The 24,585-nt window shown below is 42.0% G+C and overlaps 3 protein-coding genes across 5 annotated transcripts; 1 reads left to right on the top strand and 2 right to left on the bottom strand.

Moving 5' to 3' along the window:
• Window positions 1–1,306: 1,306 nt before the first annotated feature.
• Window positions 1,307–12,745, bottom strand: dmc1 (DNA meiotic recombinase 1). Of its 2 annotated transcripts, none has more exons than XM_014179660.3 (13): window positions 12,338–12,745; window positions 11,975–12,019; window positions 11,628–11,774; window positions 11,381–11,463; window positions 11,249–11,265; window positions 11,034–11,075; window positions 10,833–10,905; window positions 7,646–7,737; window positions 2,692–2,765; window positions 2,386–2,500; window positions 2,177–2,237; window positions 1,925–2,041; window positions 1,307–1,764 (listed from the first exon to the last, which is right to left on the bottom strand). In XM_014179660.3, the coding sequence occupies exons 1-13, from the start codon at window positions 12,392–12,394 to the stop codon at window positions 1,695–1,697; spliced, it is 993 nt and encodes a 330-aa protein (XP_014035135.1). In that variant the 5' UTR covers window positions 12,395–12,745; the 3' UTR covers window positions 1,307–1,694. The 2 variants fall into 2 exon arrangements, with proteins under 2 accessions (XP_014035135.1, XP_014035134.1); XM_014179659.3 differs by having other exon boundaries at window positions 1,448–1,764; window positions 11,213–11,265; window positions 12,338–12,744.
• A 326-nt stretch (window positions 12,746–13,071) lies between these two features.
• On the bottom strand, window positions 13,072–17,684 carry tomm22 (translocase of outer mitochondrial membrane 22 homolog (yeast)). 2 transcript variants are annotated; one of them, XM_014179663.3, is made up of 4 exons: window positions 17,378–17,684; window positions 15,985–16,131; window positions 15,056–15,173; window positions 13,072–14,028 (listed from the first exon to the last, which is right to left on the bottom strand). In XM_014179663.3, exons 1-4 carry the CDS (start codon window positions 17,395–17,397, stop codon window positions 13,954–13,956), a joined length of 360 nt encoding a protein of 119 aa, XP_014035138.1. In that variant the 5' UTR covers window positions 17,398–17,684; the 3' UTR covers window positions 13,072–13,953. The 2 variants fall into 2 exon arrangements, with proteins under 2 accessions (XP_014035138.1, XP_014035137.1); XM_014179662.3 differs by having other exon boundaries at window positions 15,985–16,103; window positions 17,378–17,677.
• A 480-nt stretch (window positions 17,685–18,164) lies between these two features.
• maff (v-maf avian musculoaponeurotic fibrosarcoma oncogene homolog F) lies at window positions 18,165–24,059 on the top strand. Its single transcript, XM_014179661.3, has 3 exons — window positions 18,165–18,422; window positions 20,354–20,440; window positions 20,542–24,059. Exons 2-3 carry the CDS (start codon window positions 20,408–20,410, stop codon window positions 20,983–20,985), a joined length of 477 nt encoding a protein of 158 aa, XP_014035136.1. The 5' UTR covers window positions 18,165–18,422; window positions 20,354–20,407; the 3' UTR covers window positions 20,986–24,059.
• Window positions 24,060–24,585: the final 526 nt, after the last annotated feature.

Raw genomic sequence — 24,585 nt, 5'->3', positions numbered from 1 at the left:
CTGGACGTGCCAGTTTGGGGACACGCACGTCAGGGCTAGTGCGGGGAGCGGGAACAGGACGTACTGGACTAGGCTGACACACTGGAAGCTTGATGCGTGGTGCTGGCTTAGGATGTGCCAGATTGGAGACACGCACCTCAGGGCTAGTGCGTGGAGCGGGAAACACTGGACCGTAGAGGCTTACTGGCGGTCTCGAGCGCAGAACTGGCATCGCCCTTACTGGCTGGATGCCCACTTCCCCCTGGCAAATGCGGGGCGCTGGTACTGCGCGTACCGGCCTGAAAATACCCGGCCTCGTCACAGCACCCATCACCCCGAAGCACGGGACCTGTCCAGTCACTGATTGTTTGGGAAAGGTACAGGGATTTGGCCTGGGGTTCAATCCTCGCCCAGCCAAACTACTCGTGTGCCCCCCCCAAAAAAAAATCTTGGGGCTTCCTCTCAGGCTCCCTTAACTCTTCCATAGCCCTGGAAATTCTTATCCTCATCTCTGCCCATGTCTCCCGATATTCCACCCGTTGCCGCTCCTTCCTCCGCTGCTTGGTCCATGTTTGGTGGGAGATTCTGTAACGGCTGTCGTCGGGAATAGAGGACCAAAACGCAGCAGGAATGTGGATGCTCATCTTGTTATTTATTTGGAATAAAGAGAACACCAAAATAACAAAACGAAGAACGCACGAACAACAAAACAGTCTTGTCATGCTCACACAGGCAAAACAAGAAACAATCTCCCACAACACTACACCAAACAATTACCCATATATAGGACTCTCAATCAGAGGCAACTAGAAAACACCTGCCTCCAATTGAGAGTCCAACCCCAATAAACTAGACATAGAAATACAAAAGACTAGAGACCACATAGAAATACAAACATAGAACATAACCCCAAAAACCCGGAACTAACTAAACCAATACCCTACTAAATAAATCACCACCCCGAACCACATAAACAAAATACCCTCTGCCACGTCCTGACCAAACTACAATAACAAATAACCCTTATGTTATACTGGTCAGGATGTGACACTGGGAGACGAATTCACCGTTCAGCAGGACAATAACCTAAAACACAAGGCCAAATCTACACTGGAGTTGCTTACCAAGAAGACAGTGCCGTTCCTGAGTGGCTGAGTTACAGTTTAGATTTAAATATCCTTGAAAATCTATGGCAAGACTTGAAAATGGTTGTCTAGCAATGAGCAACAACCAATTTGACAGAGTTTGAAGAATTTTGAAAAGAATAATGGGCAAATATTGTACAATTCAGGTGTGCAAAGCTCTTAGAGATGTACCCAGAAAGACTCACAAGTTGTAATCACTGCCAATGGTGATTCTAACATGTATTGACTCAGGGGGTTAAATATTTATCATATCAAGGTACTGTATATTAATGTTTTATTTTTCATATTTTTTTATTTTTTTTTACAATTGTTACAATTTTTCTTCCACTTTGACATTACAGTGTATTTTGTGTAGATCGTTAACAAAAACAAATGACAATTAAATCTATTTTAATCACAATTTGTAACACAACAAAATGTGTGAAAAGTCTAGGGGTATAAATACTTTCTGAAGGCACTGTACATATAAACACCAAATAGTACAAATAGTCTTCATCAGAATTCCAAAAATTACGATTTGCTAAAAACTATGTGGTTCCTCTCCTCTACTGGTAAATCCATGAGGGTCTTTCACTCTTTGGCATCAGCAATTCCCCCTGGAGTGATGGCGAAAGTGGCCTCGTTCTCAGGCATATCAGGACTGCAGGAGGTCATGGAAAAGAATGAAGCTATGAGGAGGTAGATCTTTCTCCATAAGCAAGAAAAATCATATTCGACCACTTCTTTTCAAGGGGGGATGTTATTACTAAGGAATAATGAGAACAACATATATTGAGTGAGTGAACTTTCAGACTAATTACCTGTCAAATATCTTGGCAATCCTCAACTCTCCGCGTCCTTTCCTCAAGCTGATTCGTGTGGTGGACGCATGCGCCAGGATGTGCCCTCCAATCGGCTTCTTGGGATCAGCTTGGAACCTGACAGAGACAAGAGAAACCCTCTGATCAGAACTCCAGGCCAAAACCTGTTAGAACTTTAGCCGAGTGAGTTGCTGACTTTCCATCTAATTTCAAACCAATCCCTAGTTTCTACATCTAGTTACAGTCACTTACGTCATCCCAGCTCCAGGGTCTGCAGTCATCTGGTTGGTGACAAACACTGCAACGTTGTACTCTAGGGAGAGGAGAGCAGAATACATAAATATCAATATGTCTACATCAATGAAAGGTTTACACAAAAGTCAAGAGTTTTTCTGCCAGTTATTCTGCTGCAGACTTAAATGCATAGTTTGCATATACGTATGCAAGAGAAGTCGCCAGACCTTCAGAGATCTTCTGCAGACGGGAGAGCATCTGGGCCAGCTTCTGCTGTCTCTCTGCCAACTCCCCTCGGCCAGAGAAATCTACCCGGAACAGAGCCATGATGGAGTCTATGATCTGAGGGGAGAAAGGGAAAAGACGTAGACACAAGACATTGTAAATGTGTATAAAACATAATAATGCATTATACCTGTCGGCATTATTTAAAGTGTTAACGAAAGATAGGTACAGTGATGGAAGTTGACAATATGAAAATATAACTATCATAAAACAAAGTGACATTGATTATCTTTTCTTTTCATTAATACCAGAAGTTTGAAGACGCCACCCTCCTCGTGGAATTTGGCCGCCACAAAATCCAACAGCTCCATCTGGTGTTCACCTGAAGTTGAAACCCAATTAGGTATACAGTACAAATGCCTAATCGTCTGATGTCATAACTACCAGTTAGGAAACACAGCAGTCAGCTTCAAATGTACACAGTATTTTTCTTAATACAAACAGACTCAAAATGTATACTTAACAAAATGTATACTCACTGTAGAGCCCTCAGTTCCGCTCTAAATGCCTTAGATTGCTCTTTTGTCCCACCCCACACACATGCGGAGACCTCACCTGGCTTACCTGGTGCCTCCAGAGACGAAACCTCTCTCATCATCACTCAACGCCTAGGTTTACCTCCACTGTACTCACATCCTACCACAACATTGTCTGTATATTATGCCCAGAATCTATTCTACCACGCCCAGAAATCTGCTCCTTTTATTCTGTCCCCAACGCACTAGACGACCAGTTCTTATAGCCTTTAGCCGTACCCTTATCCTACTCCTCCTCTGTTCCTCTGGTGATGTAGAGGTTAACCCAGGCCCAGTAGCCCCCAGTTCCACTCCTATTCCCCAGGCGCTATCATTTGTTGACTTCTGTAACCGTGAAAGCCTTGGTTTCATGCATGTTAACATCAGAAGCCTCCTCCCTAAGTTTGTTTTATTCACTGCTTTAGCACACTCCGCCAACCCTGATGTCCTAGCCGTGTCTGAATCCTGGCTTAGGAAGGCCACCAAAAATTCAGAAATTTCCATTCCCAACTACAACATTTTCCGCCAAGATAGAACTGCCAAACGGGGTGGAGTTGCAATCTACGGCAGAGATAGCCTGCAGAGATCTGTCATGCTATCCAGGTCTGTGCCCAAACAGTTCGAGCTTCTACTTTTAAAAATCCACCTTTCCAGAAATAAGTCTCTCACTGTTGCCGCTTGTTATAGACCACCCTCAGCCCCCAGCTGTGCCCTGGGCACCATATGTGAATTAATTGCCCCCCATTTATCTTCAGAGTTTGTACTGTTAGGTGACTTAAACTGGGATATGCTTAACACCGCGGCCGTCTTACAATCTAAGCTAGATGCCCTCAATCTTACACAAATTATCAAGGAACCTACCAGGTACAACCCTAAATCCGTAAACACGGGCACCCTCATAGATATCATCCTGACTACCCTGCCCTCTAAATACACCTCTGCTGTCTTCAACCAGGATCTCAGCGATCACTGATTCATTGCCTGCGTCCGTAATGGGTCCGCGGTCAAACGACCACCCCTCATCACTGTAAAATGCTCTCTAAAACACTTCAGCGAGCAGGCCTTTCTAATCGACCTGGCCCGGCTATCCTGGAAGGATATTGACCTCATTCCGTCAGTAGAGGATGCCTGGTTATTCTTTTAAAGTGCTTTCCTCACCATCTTAAATAAGCATGCCCCATTACAAAAATGTAGAACTAAGAACAGATATAGCCCTTGGTTCACTCCAGACTCGACTGCCCTTGACCAGCACAAAAACATCCTGTGGCATACTGCATTAGCATCGAATAGCCCCCGTGATATGCAACTTTTCAGGGAAGTTAGGAACCAATATACACAGGCAGTTAGGAAAGCAAAGACTAGCTTTTTCAAACAGAAATTTGCATCCTGTAGCACAAATTCCAAAAATTTCTGGGACACTGTAAAGTCCATGGAGAATAGGAGCACCTCCTCCCAGCTGCCCACTGCACTGAGGCTAGGAAACACTGTCACCACCGATAAATCTACGATAATCGAGAATTTCAAGAAGCATTTTTCTACGGCTGGCCATGCTTTCCACCTTGCTACCCCTACCCCGGTCAACAGCTCTGCACCCTCCACAGCAACTTGCCCAAGCCTCCGCCATTTATCCTTCACCCAAATCCAGATAGCTGATGTTCTGAAAGAGATGCAAATCTGGACCCCTACAAATCAGCTGGGCTAGACAATCTGGACCCTCTCTTTCTAAAATGATCCGCCGCAATTGTTGCAACCCCTATTACTAGCCTGTTCAACCTCTCTTTCGTATCGTCTGAGATCCCTAAAGACTGGAAAGCTGCTGCGATCATCCCCCTCTTCAAAGGGGGTGACACTCTAGACCCAAACTGCTACAGACCTATATCTATCTTATCCTGCCTTTCTAAAGTCTTCAAAAGCCAAGTTAACAAACAGATCACCGACCATTTCGAATCCCACCGTACCTTCTCCGCTATGCAATCTGGTTTCCGAGTTGGTCATGGGTGCACCTCAGCCACACTCAAGGTCCTAAACGATATCATAACCGCCATCGATAAAAGACAATACTGTGCAGCCGTATTCATCGACCTGGCCAAGGATTTCGACTCTGTCAATCACCGCATTCTTATCGGCAGACTCAACAGCCTTGGTTTCTCAAATGACTGCCTCGCCTGGTTCACCAACTACTTCTCAGAGTTCAGTGTGTCAAATCGGAGGGCCTGTTTTCCGGACCTCTGGAAGTCTCTATGGGGGTGCCACAGGGTTCAATTCTCGGGCCGACTCTTTTCTCTCTATTACATCAATGATGTCACTTTCGCTGCTGGTGATTCTCTGATCCACCTCTACGCTGACAACACCATTCTGTATACTTCTGGCCCTTCTTTGGACACTGTGTTAACAAACCTCTAGACGAGCTTCAATGCCATACAACACTCCTTCCGTGGCCTCCAACTGCTCTTAAATGCAAGTAAAACTAAACGCATGCTCTTCAACCGATTGCTGCCCGCACCCGCCTACCCTTCTAGCATCACTACTCTGGACGGTTCTGACTTAGAAACTACAAATACAGTTGGAGTCGGAAGTTTACATACACCTAGATTAGAGTCATTAAAACTCATTTTTCAACCATTCCACAAATTTCTTATTAACAAACTATAGTTTTGGGAAGTCAGTTAGGACATCTACTTTGTGCATGACACAAGTCATTTTTCCAACAATTGTTTACAGACAGATTATTTCACTTATAATTCACTGTATCACAATTCCAGTGGGTCAGAAGTTTACATACACTAAGTTGACTGTGCCTTAAACAGCTTCCAGAAATGACAGAAAATTATGTCATGGCTTTATAAGCTTCTGATAGGCTAATTGACATAATTCGATTCAATTGAAGGTGTACCTGTGGATGTATTTCAAGGCTTACCTTCAAACTCAGCGCCTCTTTGCTTGACATCATGGGAAAATCAAAAGAAATCACAAAATAGATGGCATCATGAGTAGAGAAAATTATGTAGATATATTGAAGCAACATCTCAAGACATCAGTCAGGAAGTTAAAAGCTTGGTCGCAAATGGGTCTTCCAAATGGACAATGACCCCAAGCAAACTTCCAAAGTTGTGGCAAAATGGCTTAAGGACAACAAAGTCAAGGTATTGGAGAGGCCATCACAAAGCCCTGACCTCAATCCTATAGAAACTTTGTGGGCAGAACTGAAAAAGCATGTGCGAGCAAGGAGGCCTACAAACCTGACTCAGTTACACCAGCTCTGTCAGGTGGAATGGGCCAAATTTCACCCAACTTATTGTGGGAAGCATGTGGAAGGCTACCCGAAACATTTGACACAAGTTAAACAATTTAAAGGCAATGCTACCAAATACTAATTGAGTATATGTGAACTTCTGAAGCACTGGGAATGTGATGAAAGAAATAAAAGCTGAAATAAATCAATCTCTACTATTATTCTGACATTTCACATTCTTAAAATAAAGTGGTGATCCTAACTGACCTAAGACAGGGAATTTTTACTAGGATTAAATGTCAGGAATTGTGAAAAACTGAGTTTAAATGTAGTTGGCTAAGGTGTATGTAAACTTCTTACTTCAACTGTAGGTGTCTGGTTAGACTGTAAACTCTCCTTCCAGATTCACATTAACCATCTCCAATCCAAAATTAAATCTAGAATCGGCTTCCTATTTCGCAACAAAGCATCCTTCACTCATGCTGCTCAACATACTCTTGTAAAACTGACTATCCTACCAATCCTTGACTTCGGCGATGTAATTTACAAAATAGCCTCCAACACTCTACTCAGCAATTTGGATGTAGTCTATCACAGTGCCATCCATTTTGTCACCCAAGCCCCATATACTACCCACCACTGCGACCTGTATGCTCTCGTTGGCTGGCCCCTGCTTCATATTCGTCGCCAAACCCACTGGCTCCAGGTCATCTGTAAGTCTTTGCTAGGTAAAGCCCCGCCTTATCTCAGCTCACTGGTCACCATAGCAGCACCCACCCGTAGCATGCACTCCAGCAGCTCACTGGTCATCCCCAAAGCCAACTCCTCCTTTGGCCGCCTTTCCTTCCAGTTCTCTGCTGCCAATGACTGGAACGAATTGCAAAAATCACTGAAGCTGGATTCTTGTATCTCCCTCATTAACTTTAAGCATCAGCTGTCAGAGCAGCTCTCCGATCATTGCACCTGTACACAGCCCATCTGTACATAGCCCTCCCAACTACCTCATCCCCATATTGTTCATTTATTTTTTTGCTCCTTTGCACCCCAGTATCTCTACTTGCACATTCATCTTCTGCACATCTATCACTCCAGTGTTTAATTGCTCAATTTTAATTATGGCCTATTTATTACCTTACCTCCCTAATCGCACTACATTTGCACACACTGTATATATATTTTTATAATGTGTTTTATATATGTTTTATATATGTTTGTTTATTCCATGTGTACTCTGTGTTTGTGTCGCAATGCTTTGCTTTATCTTGGCCAGGTCGCAGTTGTAAATGAGAACTTGTTCTCAACTGGCCTGCCTGGTTAAATAAAGGTGAAATATATATATTTTTTTATAAATGTATATCTAAGATTGTGAAACTGCTTTCCTCAGACAATATGTTCTCAGGTTTAGGCAGTAATGATAAGAGAGGTACTGTTTAATGACTAAGTTAGACGTCTTACTGGTGTAGGCTCGGGCGTATAACACATTGTCGAGCACAGCATCATGGTCGACATTGAACCTGTCTGCTATGTCCTTCAGTCTGTCAGGACGACTAGAGGATCACATTAGGTTAAGGAAAACATAGGATTTTGTAAGAGACTAATGGCTGAGTCATGTGAATAAAAACACTGATACTTATGACCCTATATCCTCAGAAATACTTGCAAAGGTACAGGTGATTTCCCAGCTAACAACAAACGTTCCCACAACTTTAGAAAATGTTCCCTTAAGAGGCTCATTAACTAACGTTTTCATGGGAATGTTCCTGTGATGTGCAGGGAATGTTTCCAAGACACCATTTCCTTAATGTCAAATAGAACTTATCCAGAACGTGGTTACCATGTTCTCAGAACTTAAGATACTAATGTTCTACGGGGGACCATTACGGAGAAAGAAATGTATGAAATGTATGCATTCACTACCGTAAGTCGCTCTGGATAAGAGCGTCTGCTATATGACTAAAATGTAAAATGTTCTAGACACAATTCATGGGAACGTTGCAAGAACATTCATGTGTCCAGTTTCTGTGGGTTAAAATAAAATTCCATCAACGTCCCACCAAACACACACAGAACATGGTTGTCATGTTCTCAGAATATACAGTACCAGTCAAAAGTTGACACACGTACACATTTTTTTTTGGTGACTATTCTCTACATTGTAGAATAATAGTGAAGACATCAAAACTATGAAATAACACATATGTAGTAACCAAAAAAGTGTTAAACAAATCAAAATATATTTTATATTTCAGATTCTTCAAAGTAGCCACCCTTTGCCTTGATAACGGCTTTGCACACGATACCCCATAATGACAAAAGCGAAAACAGGTTTTGAGAATTTTTAGCAAATGTATAAAAAAAATGGATTGGAGTCCACCTGTGGTAAATTCAATTGATTGGACATGATTTGGAAAGGCACACACCTGTCAATAAAACGTCTCACAGTTGTCAGTGCATGTCAGAGCAAAAACCAAGATACGAGGTCGAAGGAATTGTCCGTAGAACTCAGAGACAGGATTGTGTTGAGGCACAGATCTGGGGAAGGGTACAAAAAATGTCTGCAGCATTGAAGGTCCCCAAGAACATAGTGGCCTCCATCATTCTTAAATAAAATACGTTTGGAACCACCAAGACTCTCCTTAGAGCTGGCCGCCCGGCCAAACTGAGAAATTGGAGAAGGGCTTTGGTCAGGGAGGTGACCAAGAACCCGATGGTCACTCTGATAGAGCTCCAGAGTTCCTCTGTGGAGATGGGAGAACCTTCCAGAAGGACAACCATCTCTGGAGCACTCCACCAATCAGGCCTTTAGGGTAGAGTGGGGAGATGGAAGCCACTCCTCAGTAAAAGGCACATGACAGCCCGCTTGGAGTTTTCAATGAGACCATGAGAAAACAAGATTCTCTTGTCTAATGAAACCAAGATTGAACTATTTGGCCTGAATGCAAAGCGTCACATGTGGAGGAAACCTGGCACCATCCCTACGGTGAAGCATGGTGGTGACAGCATCATGCTGTGGGGATGTTTTTCAGCGGCAGGGACTGGGAGACTAGTCAGGTTCGAGGGAAAGATGAACGGAGCAACGTACAGAGAGATCCTTGATGAAAACCTGCTCCAGAGTGCTCAGGACCTCAGACTGGGGCGAAGGTTCACCTTCCAACAGGACAACGACCCTAAGCACACAGCCAAGACAACGCAGGAGTGGCTTCCGGACAAGTCTCTGAATGTCCTCGAGAGGCCCAGCCAGAGCCCGGACTTGAACCCGATCGTACATCTCTAGAGAGACCTGAAAATAGCTTTGCATCGATGCTCCCAATTCAGCCTGACAGAGTTTGAAATGATCTGCAGACAAGAATGGAAGAAACTCCTCAAATACAGGTGTGCCGAGCTTGCAGTGTCATACCCAAGGCTGTAATCGCTGCCAAAGGTGCTTCAACAACTGAGTAATGGGTCTGAATACTTATGTAAATGTGATATTAAAGGTTTTTATTTGTAATACATTTGCTTTGTCACTATAGGGTATTGTGTGTAGATTGTTTTTGAATACTTTCCGAATGCACTGTATCTTAGCTACCTCAGTGTTAACTTTGCAGGCTGACTAGCATCTATTGAGTTGCAATAGTTTGGATGCCCAAATCAACTGGAAGTATCTACAAAACAAGTTTTGAAGCCACATAATCGAAAAGGCTACATCTAATATTTTTTCCTAAAATTAATGTTCACGTTTCACAAATTATTATTTTGATTCAAATGATTTGATTCACCGCGATTGAACCCAATCCCAATTTATACAATGGTTAAGTGAGTTGTTTGTTTCGTCAAAAAATAATTGTTTCAATTAATCATATGAATCGCTCCCAAAAAGTTTATCAACTTTGTATGGCCTTATTTGCGAGTGTTGGTGGAATGTTTTTGGGGACATGACTAAAACAATAATACTTGCCAATAATAGCTTAACTGTTAACTAAAGGGTACAATATATTCTTCATCTGGCTACCTAGTTATTCGTCTGTTCTCCATCATACTTTATAGGCCCGTCTACCTGCTGCTGCAATGTCCGACTGTTTCTCTCTCCTTGAGCAACGGCCCACTCATCTCGCACATATGCAGGTGATGTGCACAAACACAGATGTGCTAAAGTGACAAACCTATCCTGGCTGATGTGTTGATTTTTTATGATAAAATATAAAAAATGTGCATAAATGAATTACATTAACAGAAATCATGAAATTAATGTCCATGACTTTTCCTCAACTTCTCTGGTTTTATAATTTTCCAAAACTTTTTCAGGTCTGAAAAAAATAAAATGTTAATATTCCAGGATTTTCATGACCATATGAACCCTGTCTGTGTATGTTTGATGTGACACTGATGGAATATTCTCCTAACCCTCCGAAAACTGGACACATGAATGTTCTTGAACCTTCCCATAAAACAAGTCTACAATATTAATATTCTGAGAACATTGTAACCACGTTCTAGATAAATTCTGCTCGACTTTAACTGAATGTTCTCCTAACTTCAATACCAACACAGAATATATACGGGTAACATTACAAAAACGTTCACTCTCTCCCTGAATTATTAGCTGGGTTTATATTGATGCAAATCTGGCTTTATAGATTAGAGCTCAGATAAATTTGGATACAAGGTGTTCTCTGTGTCGATGAAGATGACTTTTCCTCCTGTGTAGCCGTCCTCTCCAGGAAGCTGGGCTGTGACTGGAGAACAACAGAGACAAGGACTAAATGACAAGAACCCATGGAAGAACATCTGTAAGTTTCTGAAAACTGACTTCCAGGACTGGAAAAACTGGGACTACCAAAAAGACCCTCAGCCATTCACTTACCACATAGTGTATGAGAGAGCTGGGTCTTGCCTGTCCGAAACTCTGAGGGATAAAAACTGTACTGTTAAAGTGTGACAAAAACATGTTTTATATTTGACCCAGGTCAGGTCTTATACCTCATGAGCATGAGACTAATCATATCTTTGACTGAGGGACACACAGTCAGAAACAGAGTTCACCTCCAAATGCCTCAGTGATTGCCATGCTCTCCATACCTCCCCCAAGTAGTTTACTGCAGAGCAGACCGACGGATGAAGAGGAAAAATAGGAGTACTGTATTATACCGCAATATGACTCAGGAAAATGTATTAATATGAAAGGTTGAGCATGTTGGGGCGAATCTTAACTCAAACTCCAGGCTTCCAGTCATGATGTGGAACACTTGTTTCCTCTTCGCACTATATTCAAATGCTGTCAGGAAACCATTGGTCTACAATGAACACAAGAGCAAATGAAAACATGTCAACTGAAGTTTATTTGATTAATGTCTTCCATACCTCATCCCCAAACCGAATCTGTAGGGACCTGACAATTAAACTAATCATGAGACACCAAAGTCCTCTATGCTGAAGGTGACTCAGCTGAGTCTCTCACCAGAATTTTCCCAGCAGCCTCTTTGATCTTGTCCACCTTTGCTTCTGAAAGGCCCTTGATGTTACACAGGGCTCTACGTGTGGTCATCTGGATCCCCTTTACTGTGCAGATACCCACAGACTTCAGTTTCTTTAAATCTGCCATGTTCTGAATGGATGGACGGTGGGTGGGATGGAAGGGGGGAGAGAAAGGGGTGGTGGTGGGAGAGAATAGAGTGTTTTTTTTACTTATTAGCTTTGAGGTGTAATCTTGAGTTTATCTACCAACTGACCCATGACGAAGTTTCTATATACACTCAAGGGTCAGGGCAGACTACTTTCCTAGACCTTGTTTTCAGATATACTCACAATTCCATGCTTCTGTAGGGTGTCTATGTCTTGGAAAAAGGACTCCTGTGGGTAAAGAACATGACAAAACGTGTTTGAAACCATGTTAAGAAGTAAAATGATCTGCCACTGACTTAGGCTAGATGAAAGTAGTGTAGAAATTGAGTTACCACTACCAAAAAATATATTAGCTAGCTATGTTATGAATGATTAACAATGAGTGACAGGTAACTTACTAGCTACAACAATCCATTCTACCTGGGGAAAAAATAGCATGTACTGTAGCTAGCTAGTAGTAGCTACGAGAATGCTAGTGGCAAACAATACTGACACCCGCAGCTAGGCTAGCAAACAAGCTAACATTAGCTAGCTTAGGCAGGTTACCTCATCATCTTGGTATCCGGCCTCATCCTCCACAACTTGATCTTCGGCGGCTTTCATCTTGATTAGCGCAATGTAGCTACTAGTAGCGCTTGAACTAGATGGGTTTTTTTTTTGTTTCGGCGAGCTAGCTGCTACCTAACGTTATAAGATACCAGTTAATAAATGGGGCAGGGGAAATAACATTTCTTGCGATGTCAGCAAGCGATCGGTTAGCCGCCCAACGTCAGCTATAGCTCCTGAAAGATGTTATCAACATCTACAGAATGAGGTTGCTTCTTTCACTAACTTGACAACCCTGTAAAATGTTGCAAAGCTAATGATGACCTTCTCAAGATGAAAAATGACTTGCCACCTGAGATTTCTTGAGGTGGCGGGAATGTTTGACGCTCGTGCTGAAAGTTGAGAACTGTCAATCAAAAAGGTTCCACTCAGGAGATGCTCTCTCATCAGCAACAATCAAGAGAAATGTTGAACTGTACATGCGAGATGCTCTCCTCAGCAACAATCTTTGGTAGTGACTGATCTTGATGCACAAAAGCCACAGTCAATTTGTAGCATTTATCTGTAAGATACCTGTACTTTACTACAATATACAAATGTAATGTCTCTGATAGAGAAGGAATGTCACCTACATGTAAATAATCAAACAAGTTAACCTTAAAGAGGGCAAAGCAGCACATTACATTTCCCTGCACCCATCTAGCATATATGATAATACAACTTTTTTTGTAATGTCCATTTCATTGGTGTTTTTATTCCTGCAGTCAGGTTGAACACACAAGACAGAATTTGCTCGTTGCAAAGTTAAGAGAACATACATTCCAAAGTGACAATAGAAAAAAGTAACTGACATTCTCTCTGGCTTGACAGGACTATGTGTACATTGACATAATATCTTTAGAGTTATACAGTATGCAGGGAAAGTGCTGTTTGAATCTTATCAAAATATACTTTTTGTGATGAATTTTTTTACGGCTTTAATGCCCACAAATGAAACAATGTCTCAAGCGACACATGACATACATACTCTTATCACCAATGCTTTTGCAAAACCAGCAGACACTATAGATCTCAATGACCAGCTGTGATTGTGAATATGACAGATCTATGATGTCAGTCATGTCTACCATGATTTTCCCACATACAAGTGGAATGAACACGTTCCCAAACCAAACACAGGATACAACAGTTAAGGCCATATGTAGCTACAGACCCACATGAAAACAATTATATTCAGACCACACACACACTATTGGTAACTTCTTATAACCACAATAATATCCCAATTTCTTCAATTATCCACCTGATCCAAATCGCCTGGAACACATACATATTTATATCGCTATGTATAAAAAAAGAAATTAAGTAAAAACAGTGCTCAGAAGACAGTGTGCAGAAGTCTCTGCAGGATATCGAGTAAGAGAGACAGCGAACGGGACATTCGTTATTGCAACATCCTCTAATCTCCTTAAATGGCCAATCCTGGATGTTGGAAGGAGCACATGTGCTGACCAGATGCAGCTTTGTATCCTCTTCTTTGTCTCTCTCTCTCTCTCTTTCCAAGCCTCCACTCTCCCTCATTGGTTGAAGCGCTAAGGCTGTCGGAGCGACATCGGTCACATTTTCACTGGAGCGGGAGGCATCAGCCCTGGCATCCCACCTGACATCCCTGCATTGGGGCCCAACAGGATCTACACAAGGAAGGGGCATCACAAAAACATTTGTTCATTGACAACATTGCAGATCCTAATGACTCCTAATGAAAGACTGATTTTCCCAATTCCAAATCCAACCCTTTTCACGTAGATTGAAAAGTATAGGATAGGTATACAGTGAGCACCAAAAGTATTGGGACAGTGACAATTTTGTTCATGTTTTGGCTCTGTACTCCAGCACTTTGGATTTGAAATTATACAATGACGATGAGGTTAAAGTGCATACTGTCATCTTTAATTTGAGGGCATTTACATCTATATTGGGTTAACTGTTCACAAATTACAGCACTTTTTGTACATAGCCCCCCCCATTTTAGGGGACCAAATGCATTGGGACAAATTCACTTAGGTGCATTAAAGTAGTCAAAAGTTTAGTATTTGGTCCCATATTCCTAGCCCGCAATGATTAAATCAAGCTTGTGACCCTACAAACTTGTTGGATGCTTTTATTGTTTGTTTTGGTTTTGTTTAAGATTATTTTGTGCCCAATAGAAATGAATGGTAAATAAAGTAGTGTCATTTGAGTCACTTTTATTGTAAATAAGAATAGAATGTTTCTAAACAATACTACATCCATGTGGATGCTACCAGGATTACGAATAATCTTGAATGAATCGTGAATAATGATGAGTGAGAAAGTTAGAGGCATAAATATCATAACCCCCCAAACATGCTAACCTCCCATTATTGTAATGGTGAGAGGTTAGCATGTTTTGGGGGTATGATACTTGTGCGTCTAACTTTCTCACTCATCATTATTATTCACGATTCACTCACTATCCATAATCATGGTGCTGTGTCACGGTCCCAATACTTTTGGAGCTCACTGTAGCTATATGATTATATCTCCACCTTGATGTCTGATATGCTAGACAATTTGTGTGTACTTTTGGCCATATTGCATTTGTTTCTTCAGACATAAACAAGAGCCAAGACCATAATAGTAGGGCCTAGGTTGTGTATTTGGAACTGAACATTGTCTGTCAGTGGGATAGTACAGTACCTGTCTCTGCTGCTGTAGCTGCTGCTGCTCCAGCTGTAGTCTCTCAGTCTCAAACACCACCGGAAGGACCAGGATCATGAACGAGGTAGTGCCCACCCACAGGGCAGCGCGGGAGAAACTAAGAAACACAGAGGCAGGAGGGGAGATGGAAAGGTGGGGGTAAAATAACAAACAGATGTGGAGAGAGAACTGGAGTAGATAATAAACACAGAGATGGCCTAACTGATTGTCCTTGGCAAGATCAGGGGCAGGCAGGGAAAACAGTCCTTGGAATACAGAGGAGCTGTTCAGAACTGACGTTACTGACGTTACTCCTTATAGTCCAAGGACCTTACATTTTCTGTTTAGAGGCTAATTATCTCTGGTTGCCAAAACAGCCAAATAATCCACCTAAATGTGAATCGATTTTCAATTGCTATCATATCACATCAAAATAATTTCACTAATGCAAAATATACACTTACTGTTTTAACACAGTTGCAGCTGACAGTATTTCTCACGTTTGTGGCGTCCGTCTTCTATTTACACACAGGTGTTCGGAGATGCAAATAGCTCATTAGCACAGGTATTTGGACTCTGTCTTCCGTAAACAAGTGCTGTAACATGGACATTTGGCCATGTTGGACCCCTAACCCCATAAAGGTGTAGTAATTTCACCTTTTATTACTATTATTATTATTATTATTATTTCTTGCTGATATGAAAGATACTTTTCTTATGTTTCCAAAACCATACCGCAAGTGATGCGTGTTAACGTTTAGGGCAAGCATCGGCGCTCTTTACAAAACTACCCCAGACACTATCGTCAATAGGCACTAAAGGTAGTTAGCTTCTATGAATGGGGTAGATGAAGATTTAAAACGAGAGGTCTACTCTAAGGCTGCTGATACACCCAGAGCAGCCACAGCAGTTTTTAGGAGAACATTTACCTGAACAGCTTCTTGGCCACAGTGACTGAGCCCGATGCGGTCACCTCAGCCGCAGAGCGCAGTGTATCAGGGAACATCTCAGTCAAACCCCACAGCCTCTCCATAATAGTCTCATCCAGCTGAGGGAACGGAGACACGAGGAAGTTACTACAACACAGATAACATGGTTATTTTAGACCCAATAAAAGAATGGAGGTACACTAAATGACCAAAAGTATGAGGATACCTGCTCGTCGAACATCTAAATCCAAAATCATGGGCATTAATATGGAGTTGGTCCCCTCCTTTGCTGCTGTAACAACCTCCACTCTTCCGGGAAGGCTTTCCACTAGGTATACTAGTGTTATGGAAAATTTGTTACAACAGCTCATCCCAAATTCTGCCACCAAACTAGCTAGACAGCCATAAGAGCATTAGTGAGGTCGGGCAATGATGTTGGGCGATTAGGCCTGGCTCGCAGTCACCGTTCCAATTCATCCCAAAGGTGTTCGATGGGGTTGAGGTCAGGGCTTTGTGCAGGCTAGTCAAGTTCTTCCACAACGATCTCGACAAACCATTTCTGTATGGACCTCGCTTTGCGCACCTGGGCATTGTCATGCTGAAACAGGAAAGGGCCTTCCCCAAACTGTTGGCACAAAGTTGGATGCATGTCTAGAATGTCATTATAGGCTGTAGCGTTAACATTTCCCTTTACTGGAACTAAGGGGCCCAGCCCAAACCATGGAAAACAGCCCCAGACCATTATTCCTCCAATCACCAAACTTTACAGTTGGCACTACACATTCGGGCAGGTAGCGTCCTCATGGCATCCGCCAAACCCTGACTCATCTGTCGGACTGCCAGATAATATAACGTGATTCATCTCTCCAGAGAATGTTTTCACACTGTTCCTGAGTCCAATGGCGGCGAGCCATTGGCTGTGGCTGAAATACCCGAATCCACTAATTTGAAGGAGTGTCCACATATTTTTGTATATAGAGAGTATAGTAACTACATGAATGAAGTATTTTACTGTCTCAAAAGTAACCAGCTCTGTTGGGGAACTAGTTAGTACTGTAAATTACTGAATGAAACATGACCATTTTAGACAATTCTTACAAGGTACCCACACCATGGGACATCTGACTTATTTGATTTAATTACATTTACAGTACAATCAGTTACAGTACAGATACATGTAAAACAGATATTATAGCTGTACATGTGACATTTAGCTAGCTAGCTAACACGCTAACGTTAGCAAACTAGCTAGCAATTACTCGCATAACGAATGACCCTGAGTAGCTACAGCTAACTAGCTAGTCAAATAGGCATACAACTCAAGTGAAACTGTACGTATGATCGTGCATGACAGTTACGGGGTGACATGTGTCAAGTTTCCATTCATCTTTACCTCTTCATCTTCATCTTCATCAATCTCGCCTTCTGGGGGACGGGTCTCGACTGGGCCCGCAGCCGGTGATAGCTCTTCGATTCCAGCCATGGAAAACTGCTCTCGCGCCGCTTACCAGCCGGTGTGTTTAGCTAATTTAAAATGTACCTCAATTGGTGGAAGGGCAAATCAGTATTTTAATGTTTTATCGTGGAATTATTGCGTTGGACCCAAGAGGGGAGCATTGGTCCTGCGACAATCTGAGGTCACTCGGTTAAAAGCTACATGTGCGTTGGATGACGGCAAAATGGTTACTTGCCTGACTAGCTCAAATAAATTGCGCCCTCTGTTGTACGAGAGGTCTAATAGTGTGTTTCGTGATTGAACAGAAAACGGTAAAAAATAAAATCTGTTATGAAACAGATTATAGTATTTCTGTATTAGAAATTGTGGTTTTTGGGCTAGTAATCCACTATAAGAGGAGCCTCAACATTTTTGATTTCCAAATGCAATGTATTCGTAAGGAGTCAGCCTCTCCCCTTTCTATAAGCATTATTGGAATTTCAGGTTGTTGCTTCTTATTTCACTTTTATAAACATGAAAGTAATTTTCACTAACATTCACTAAGTGAGCAAGCAGCAAATGCAGCTGACTATTCCTTTGGAATGTCATTCTTCCCTACTCGATTTTCCTTTTCCATGCACATGCCTTTCTAAATCAATAAGGATAGGAAAGGAGAGGCAGGTCATCATCATGGAAAAGTTTGGGACGCAGGGAATCCGTATTGTTTACATCCTTCCATCTCGTACGCTGGGGGCGGGCGGGATCCACCCTCATTCTTTAGAGTTTACGTCATTGTAACTGTGTTTTTTGTGAATGAAAGAATCCAACCCCACAGAACAGAGTAATTCCGGGAAAAGGCGAACTGACATTTTGTCGCTTGACTCGCTTCGACTGAACACAGTATTTGACGTTTCTCCGTGTTTTAAAAACATTTGTTTATAGAATTGTGTTGACAACTGAAGGACTGGCAGCTGGTACTCTCCAACGACATAGCCAAGGACAAGTAAGTAGGCAGCTGTTTGCTTTTCTGGTTAGCCACCTAGCATTGGCTAATCCATGTTGCTGGCTAATGTGCTAGCTAACGTTAGCATGTTGTTTAGTTAGCCTTACGAAATTGTTCCAATTTGACAACAAAGACACGACCACATTCACTATTTACATATCTAGATGTAACTCGATATTTGGTGTTCTGTTTAAAATTGTGTAGGTTCTCATGAAATTAACGTTTTAAACGTTTCTTAAAGAAATGGGTGGCCACCTGCGCACTTGCAATGGCCGTGTGTTTACTATCGCATCGAGTTAGCGTAGCATGGCGCACCTAGCTCGCCAGCTCCCTTCCGTATAAGGAAATGGGTGGATTGTTATTGAGAATTAAATGTTTACGTAGGGGGCATCTTCCCTTTTATTCCGTTAATAACGAAAGTCGGTTTATGAAACAACAATATATTTTGAACGTAAAATATGTCTTTGTGTTTCTGCTTCTCAGCTAGTTTTTAATGATGTATTGAAACGTCATTTGGTCGACATCTAACGTCAGCCCTGTATTGTGTTACAACACTATTATTAGGCACAAAATACTGCTTTAAATTGAGAATTTCAGGAAACATGTATGTTACATATTTTATGGAGTTTCTTTTGACAAAATGCATGTAAGTGAGTGATAGTAGTCAGACACTAGCGGTGGGCAGCTTATTGCTGAATCACTATGACTTTATGAAATGGTCATATCGGTTTACAACGGCGCCTCGTGGTAGGACAGTCGTTGAGTGTACAGTCACTTCCCACGCATTTCAGAAAACGGTAAGGTCAAGGATCCACCGAAAGCAAACTCATCAGTCAGGTTTAGAACAATCATTATTATCAGGGTTAGACTAGACAATGTAAGGTTGTGAATGATTATGACAACATGGTGAGGATAGCTTACATCATTTATTACATTTATTACATTACATTATTACATTTAAGTCATTTAGCAGACGCTCTTATCCAGAGTGACTTACAAATTGGTGCATTCACCTTATGATATCCAGTGGAACAACCACTTTACAATAGTGCATCTAAATCTTTTAAGGGGGGGTTAGAAGGATTACTTTATCCTATCCTAGGTATTCCTTAAAGAGGTGGGGTTTCAGGTGTCTCCGGAAGGTGGTGATTGACTCCGCTGTCCTGGCGTCGTGAGGGAGCTTGTTCCACCATTGGGGTGTCAGAGCAGCGAACAGTTTTGACTGGGCTGAGCGGGAACTGTGCTTCCTCAGAGGTAGGGGGGCCAGCAGGCCAGAGGTGGATGAACGCAGTGCCCTTGTTTGGGTGTAGGGCCTGATCAGAGCCTGAAGGTATGGAGGTGCCGTTCCCTTCACAGCTCCGTAGGCAATCACCATGGTCTTGTATTACATCAAAGACAAGAATAACTGATAAAGTAACACTCAAAACACGGATGCCATTTGTCTTGAATAGATAAGATATTAGAATGTAAAAAAAAAATATCCTCAGAATGCTGAGTTTCACATGCAAGAGTACAACCCAGCCAGCCGCAAATTAACCTTGCTTTGAGCATTTGAAAAAGCACTATGTCCAATCCATTAGGTTATTACTGTATTATTACCAATTCAGGTTTTGGAGAGGCCAGTTCTGCTATGAGTGTTAGGAAGAAGTGGTTACTAGTGTTTGAGGGGAACACCTGCTTTGAGCAATGTGGGATGGGCACATGATAGGCCCAACTTCCCTTCACGATTCCGGCTGGGAGAAATCTTCAACTTTCAAAAATGGTGGCATGTTTCTTTCTTATTTATTTTTTCCCACAAGGAAATCTTCAGTCCAAGATTGAATCTTTATATCCTACTATACCAAGCAGTATATAGGGGAACACGTGAAATTAATATTTATCAAATGCTTCAACTTAATTGAATGGCCTTTTTCTCACTCCCTCTCTTGTAGATCGTCTGTAAATCTGTGTTTACTGGTGTCGGAGACAGAGGATAAAGCCAGACCATGACGTCAGAAAGAAGCAGCAAAGCCCTGAAGGTAGAATTACAAAACATTTAAGTTTGCAGTTTATTCAATTTTAAAGTACATTTTACACGTACTTTGCAAAGAAAATGGTCAAACTCTCCATCCCTCTCCAGGTGAAGCGGGAGTGTGGTGAGAATGTTCCGGTGTTGTCGGACAGCGAGCTCATGTCCTTGTCTGTACGGGAGCTCAACCTCCACCTACGGGGTCTATCCCGCGAGGAGGTCCAGAAGCTCAAGCAGCGCCGGCGCACCCTGAAGAACCGTGGCTACGCGGCCAGCTGCCGGGTGAAGCGGGTGTCCCAGCGCGAGGCCCTGGAGCAGCAGAAGAAGGAGCTCCAGAGGGAGGTGGAGAGGCTGGGTGTGGAGAACGCTGGGATGAGGAGAGAGCTGGAGGGCCTGGGGGCCAGGCTGGCTGCCCTGCAGAGGTTCGCCCGTGGGTTAGAGTCTGGAGGAGGTAACATCCTGGCTACGGCCCCACGCCTGAACACAGCCTCGGTCATTACCATAGTGAAGACCCCACCACAGGCCCACGTCCAAAGAGAGCAGGGGGGCTCCTAGGAGGAACCGATTGGGCTGGGGAGGGACTCATGCACGCACATACTCTCATATAGACACACACACAGGCAGACACATGGAGAGCGCAGGAGGATTGGAGGAACACAGACAAATAGGCACTTATGAAACTCATGCGCTTAAGATGATACACATACACTCGCACACCAGGGTTTCCGTTAGGACAATGTGACGCCAGACCTTTGACCGGCAGTGTTTTAATTTACCGGACATTTAAGATGTTTACCGGACTCATATGTATTGGGTGTGTAACCTGATTAGGGCGTCCACCCACGGTGCTCAGAATGACAGAAATCACATTTCGATTATGGTTATTCTTCTTAACGGGACATGGAACTCGAGGGTGCAACGATGTGAATACTTCTTACCAAATTCCGATGCGCAATTTGAAGATGTTAGAATAACTGTCCACATTTACTTTTCCTCAGCCAACAAGATGAGGAAATCTACTATTCCCCCATAGTAGAAAAGTGTACCTATTCTATTGGTCAGCTTGTCATTCTGTGTGAGAAAGAAATGGCCTATTCCAAACAGACTGGGGACGATAGATCCCAAATTCATACAACCAGTAGGCCTAGGCTACATCCCAATTTTTAAACCAATGAGGCTCATGCAACACATCTGAAAGTTTAGCTTAAAATGTTAAAAGAAATTTCTTCACATTATAAGCACAGGAATTCCACACAAGGCAGTAGGCTATGTGCGAATGTTTGTTCCATAATACAGTTAGGAAAAAATAGTTGTCAAAAGCACACCACACATGCGAGCGGTTTCATGAGACAGAGTTGAAAATATCTGTTAGAAATGTAGAAAGAGTGGACCTCTAAAGATGCAACAACTAGTATGGGCTGATTATATGACTAGGATTGTGCCTTTCGGCTACTGGACAATGAAAGAAAGTTGATCTTAAAACCAGTAGAATATGAGAAATAGGCTACTGGTTTCAATAGAATATGGAAGTCTTTAGAAAATAATAGCCTGCACGTTTGGTTGGATTTTGGCTAGGCTACTTTGAAGCAAGGTAAGACATGCCTCATAATGTGTAGTAAAACGTTCAGGTTTCAAACAATTAAGTATATGTTTTTAAAATACATACTGCCTCCTGCTCATTGCAAAGTGGTGTGTTGACACGCTGAAGCCTGCCTAGTTGCCTATGCACTTGAATGGCGAATGGGAAGTGCGCTTCAATTAACAGTTGACAAATAAAAATAGTAGCTATTTTTAATCATGACCATCAAAACTGTTAACACAGGATTGCATATAGAATTGTTGTGCAGTGATTGGGCTTATAGTAGCACGTTTCACTCCAGCAGCAACAAACTAGCTGTTTGATGAGCTGTAGCAGCAGCTCTTGCGCTACATCGACTGGTATTTCAATCAATAAATAGGCTAAAATGCATTTTCACAATGCGATTTTCCTTCTTCTCCAGGACAATAGGCCGGCGGCAATTTTATTTATCGGCCAAAAGCCAGCTATTACCTGCTAACGGAAACCCTGTCTCACACACACACACACAAGTAAGGTGTTCAGTCAGTGACAAATACTCACTCTAAACCCAGCCAACACACATACAGACTCATACAGATGTGCAGTTGAGGAAACATGACTGCTGACGAGTCCGGCTGAGGCACGACAGGCGTGCAAAACAGGGACATAGACAACATCCCTCGACAAAGCCAGTCTTGCTGCTGGTGCTCTCTGATACTGCTACTCAACAGGCTGAGCCGGCTAGCGCTCTGCCTTCTAGCATGGCATCTAGCCCCGCTACACAATGTCTGAGTTAATCAGACTCTTCCGCAGCTTCTTCCAATGCAAGCTTTGCGTTTTAAACGGCATCACAATTGACATCTGTACATATCTTGGAGTGTTGTTCATCTGTACTCTTGTGTGTCGATACTATTGTGCTTCACTGTGTTGCCGTTCGTAGTGGCTACATGGGTGTTTTTCAACTGCACAGTGCACATTTTGGTTTGTTATAAACAGCTTTGGTTGTAGTTGGTCATTGCTGGAAACAGTTGAAAAATCCACATCTCGTAGAATACTATGTCAATGCAAAAATCTATTGATACATTCCTTTATGTTATTTTGTAATGTTTATACAAGAGACAAATGTTTGAGCGAACATTTATTCAGAGGTATTCTATTTTATTTGTATTTAAAGAATAGATATTACAAAAGCTAATGAGTGCTGTGGTGTAATGTATGTTTCAAATACCTGCGTATGACTAGTTTGGGGAAATTCTCACGTCTAATTGTTGTACTGAGTGTGTGACGATTATTTGTGTAATGTTTAACTGTCGTAATGAGCTGTTTAGATATGCTAAAAGCCGATGGTCATGTTGCTGTAAGATGATTTTAGTATGCGTGTACACCATATTTGTACTAATTTCATAGTGAGTCGAGTGGCTTGTTGTAGGGATATTATTTTTCTATCAAGTACCAAGGTGATGATACGTATTGTTATTTATGATACATTTTATTTCACGTTTGTTTTCTGAAATGGCTCGAGAGGGAGAGTAACACTGTAAGGAGAAAGAACGAAGGAAAAGAATGGTAAAGGAATAAAAGAATGAGGCAGAGATTGAAAAAGGGATAACAGGATGTGAAGGAAAGATGTGGTGGTAGAAGAGGATTTGGGAGGTGAATGAGGAAGGAGAAGAGGACCGATATGAGGTGGTGCTTAATTCAGTTGAAAACCTTGTAACATCCATGATTTATCAATAAATCCCTGCTGACTCTTATTAGACTGGGGTTGACTTAATGTTCGGAAAGTAATAGCAATATGATTTAAATTGTCAATAGTGACATTGTGTTGATTACTCCTGTAAGATATATTTAGCTATCTGCTCAATATCAATGTTGCATAGCATTTATCCTCAGTAATATCTAATGTCTCATCTAAGATTATTGTCAAATTATGCTGGATGTTTTGTTATACCGCAAAACAAAAATGGTCTTTGTATTTATTACATGTATTTTTTCTATGGTGAAAATTAAGTACATTGTCTATTTTATATATTAATAATTGAAATAAATGTTGTATATATTGTACATAAAATGGTGTGATTTATCCTTTATACTGTATACAGTGCATTCGGAAAGTATTCAGACCCCTTGACTTTTCCTACTTTTTATGTTACACCCTTCTAAAATGGATGAAATATTTTTTGTCCTCAATCTACACACAATTCCCCATAATCAAAGAACAAAAAGGTTTTAGATATTAAAAAAAAAAAAAAAACTTATTTACATAAGTATTCAGACCCTTTGCTATGAGTCTCGAAATTGAGCTCAGGTGCATCCTGTTTCCATTGATCATCCTTGAGATGTTTCTGCAACTTGATTGGAGTCCACCTGTTGTAAATTCAATTGACTGGACATTATTTGGAAAGGCACACACCTGTGTATATATAAGGTCCCACAGTTGACAGTGCACGTCAGAGCAAAAACCAAGCCATGAGGTCGAAGGAATTGTCTGTAGATCTCCGAGATTAGGATTGTGTCGAAGCACAGATCTGGGGAAGGGTACCAAAAACTTTCTGCAGCATTGAAGGTCCCCAAGAATGCAGTGGCCTCCATCATTC

Source organism: Salmo salar, chromosome 28 (assembly GCF_965601325.2).
Source record: "Salmo salar chromosome 28, fSalSal1, whole genome shotgun sequence".
Classification (NCBI taxonomy): domain Eukaryota; kingdom Metazoa; phylum Chordata; class Actinopteri; order Salmoniformes; family Salmonidae; genus Salmo; species Salmo salar.
This window is presented reverse-complemented; position numbering and strand designations above follow the sequence as displayed.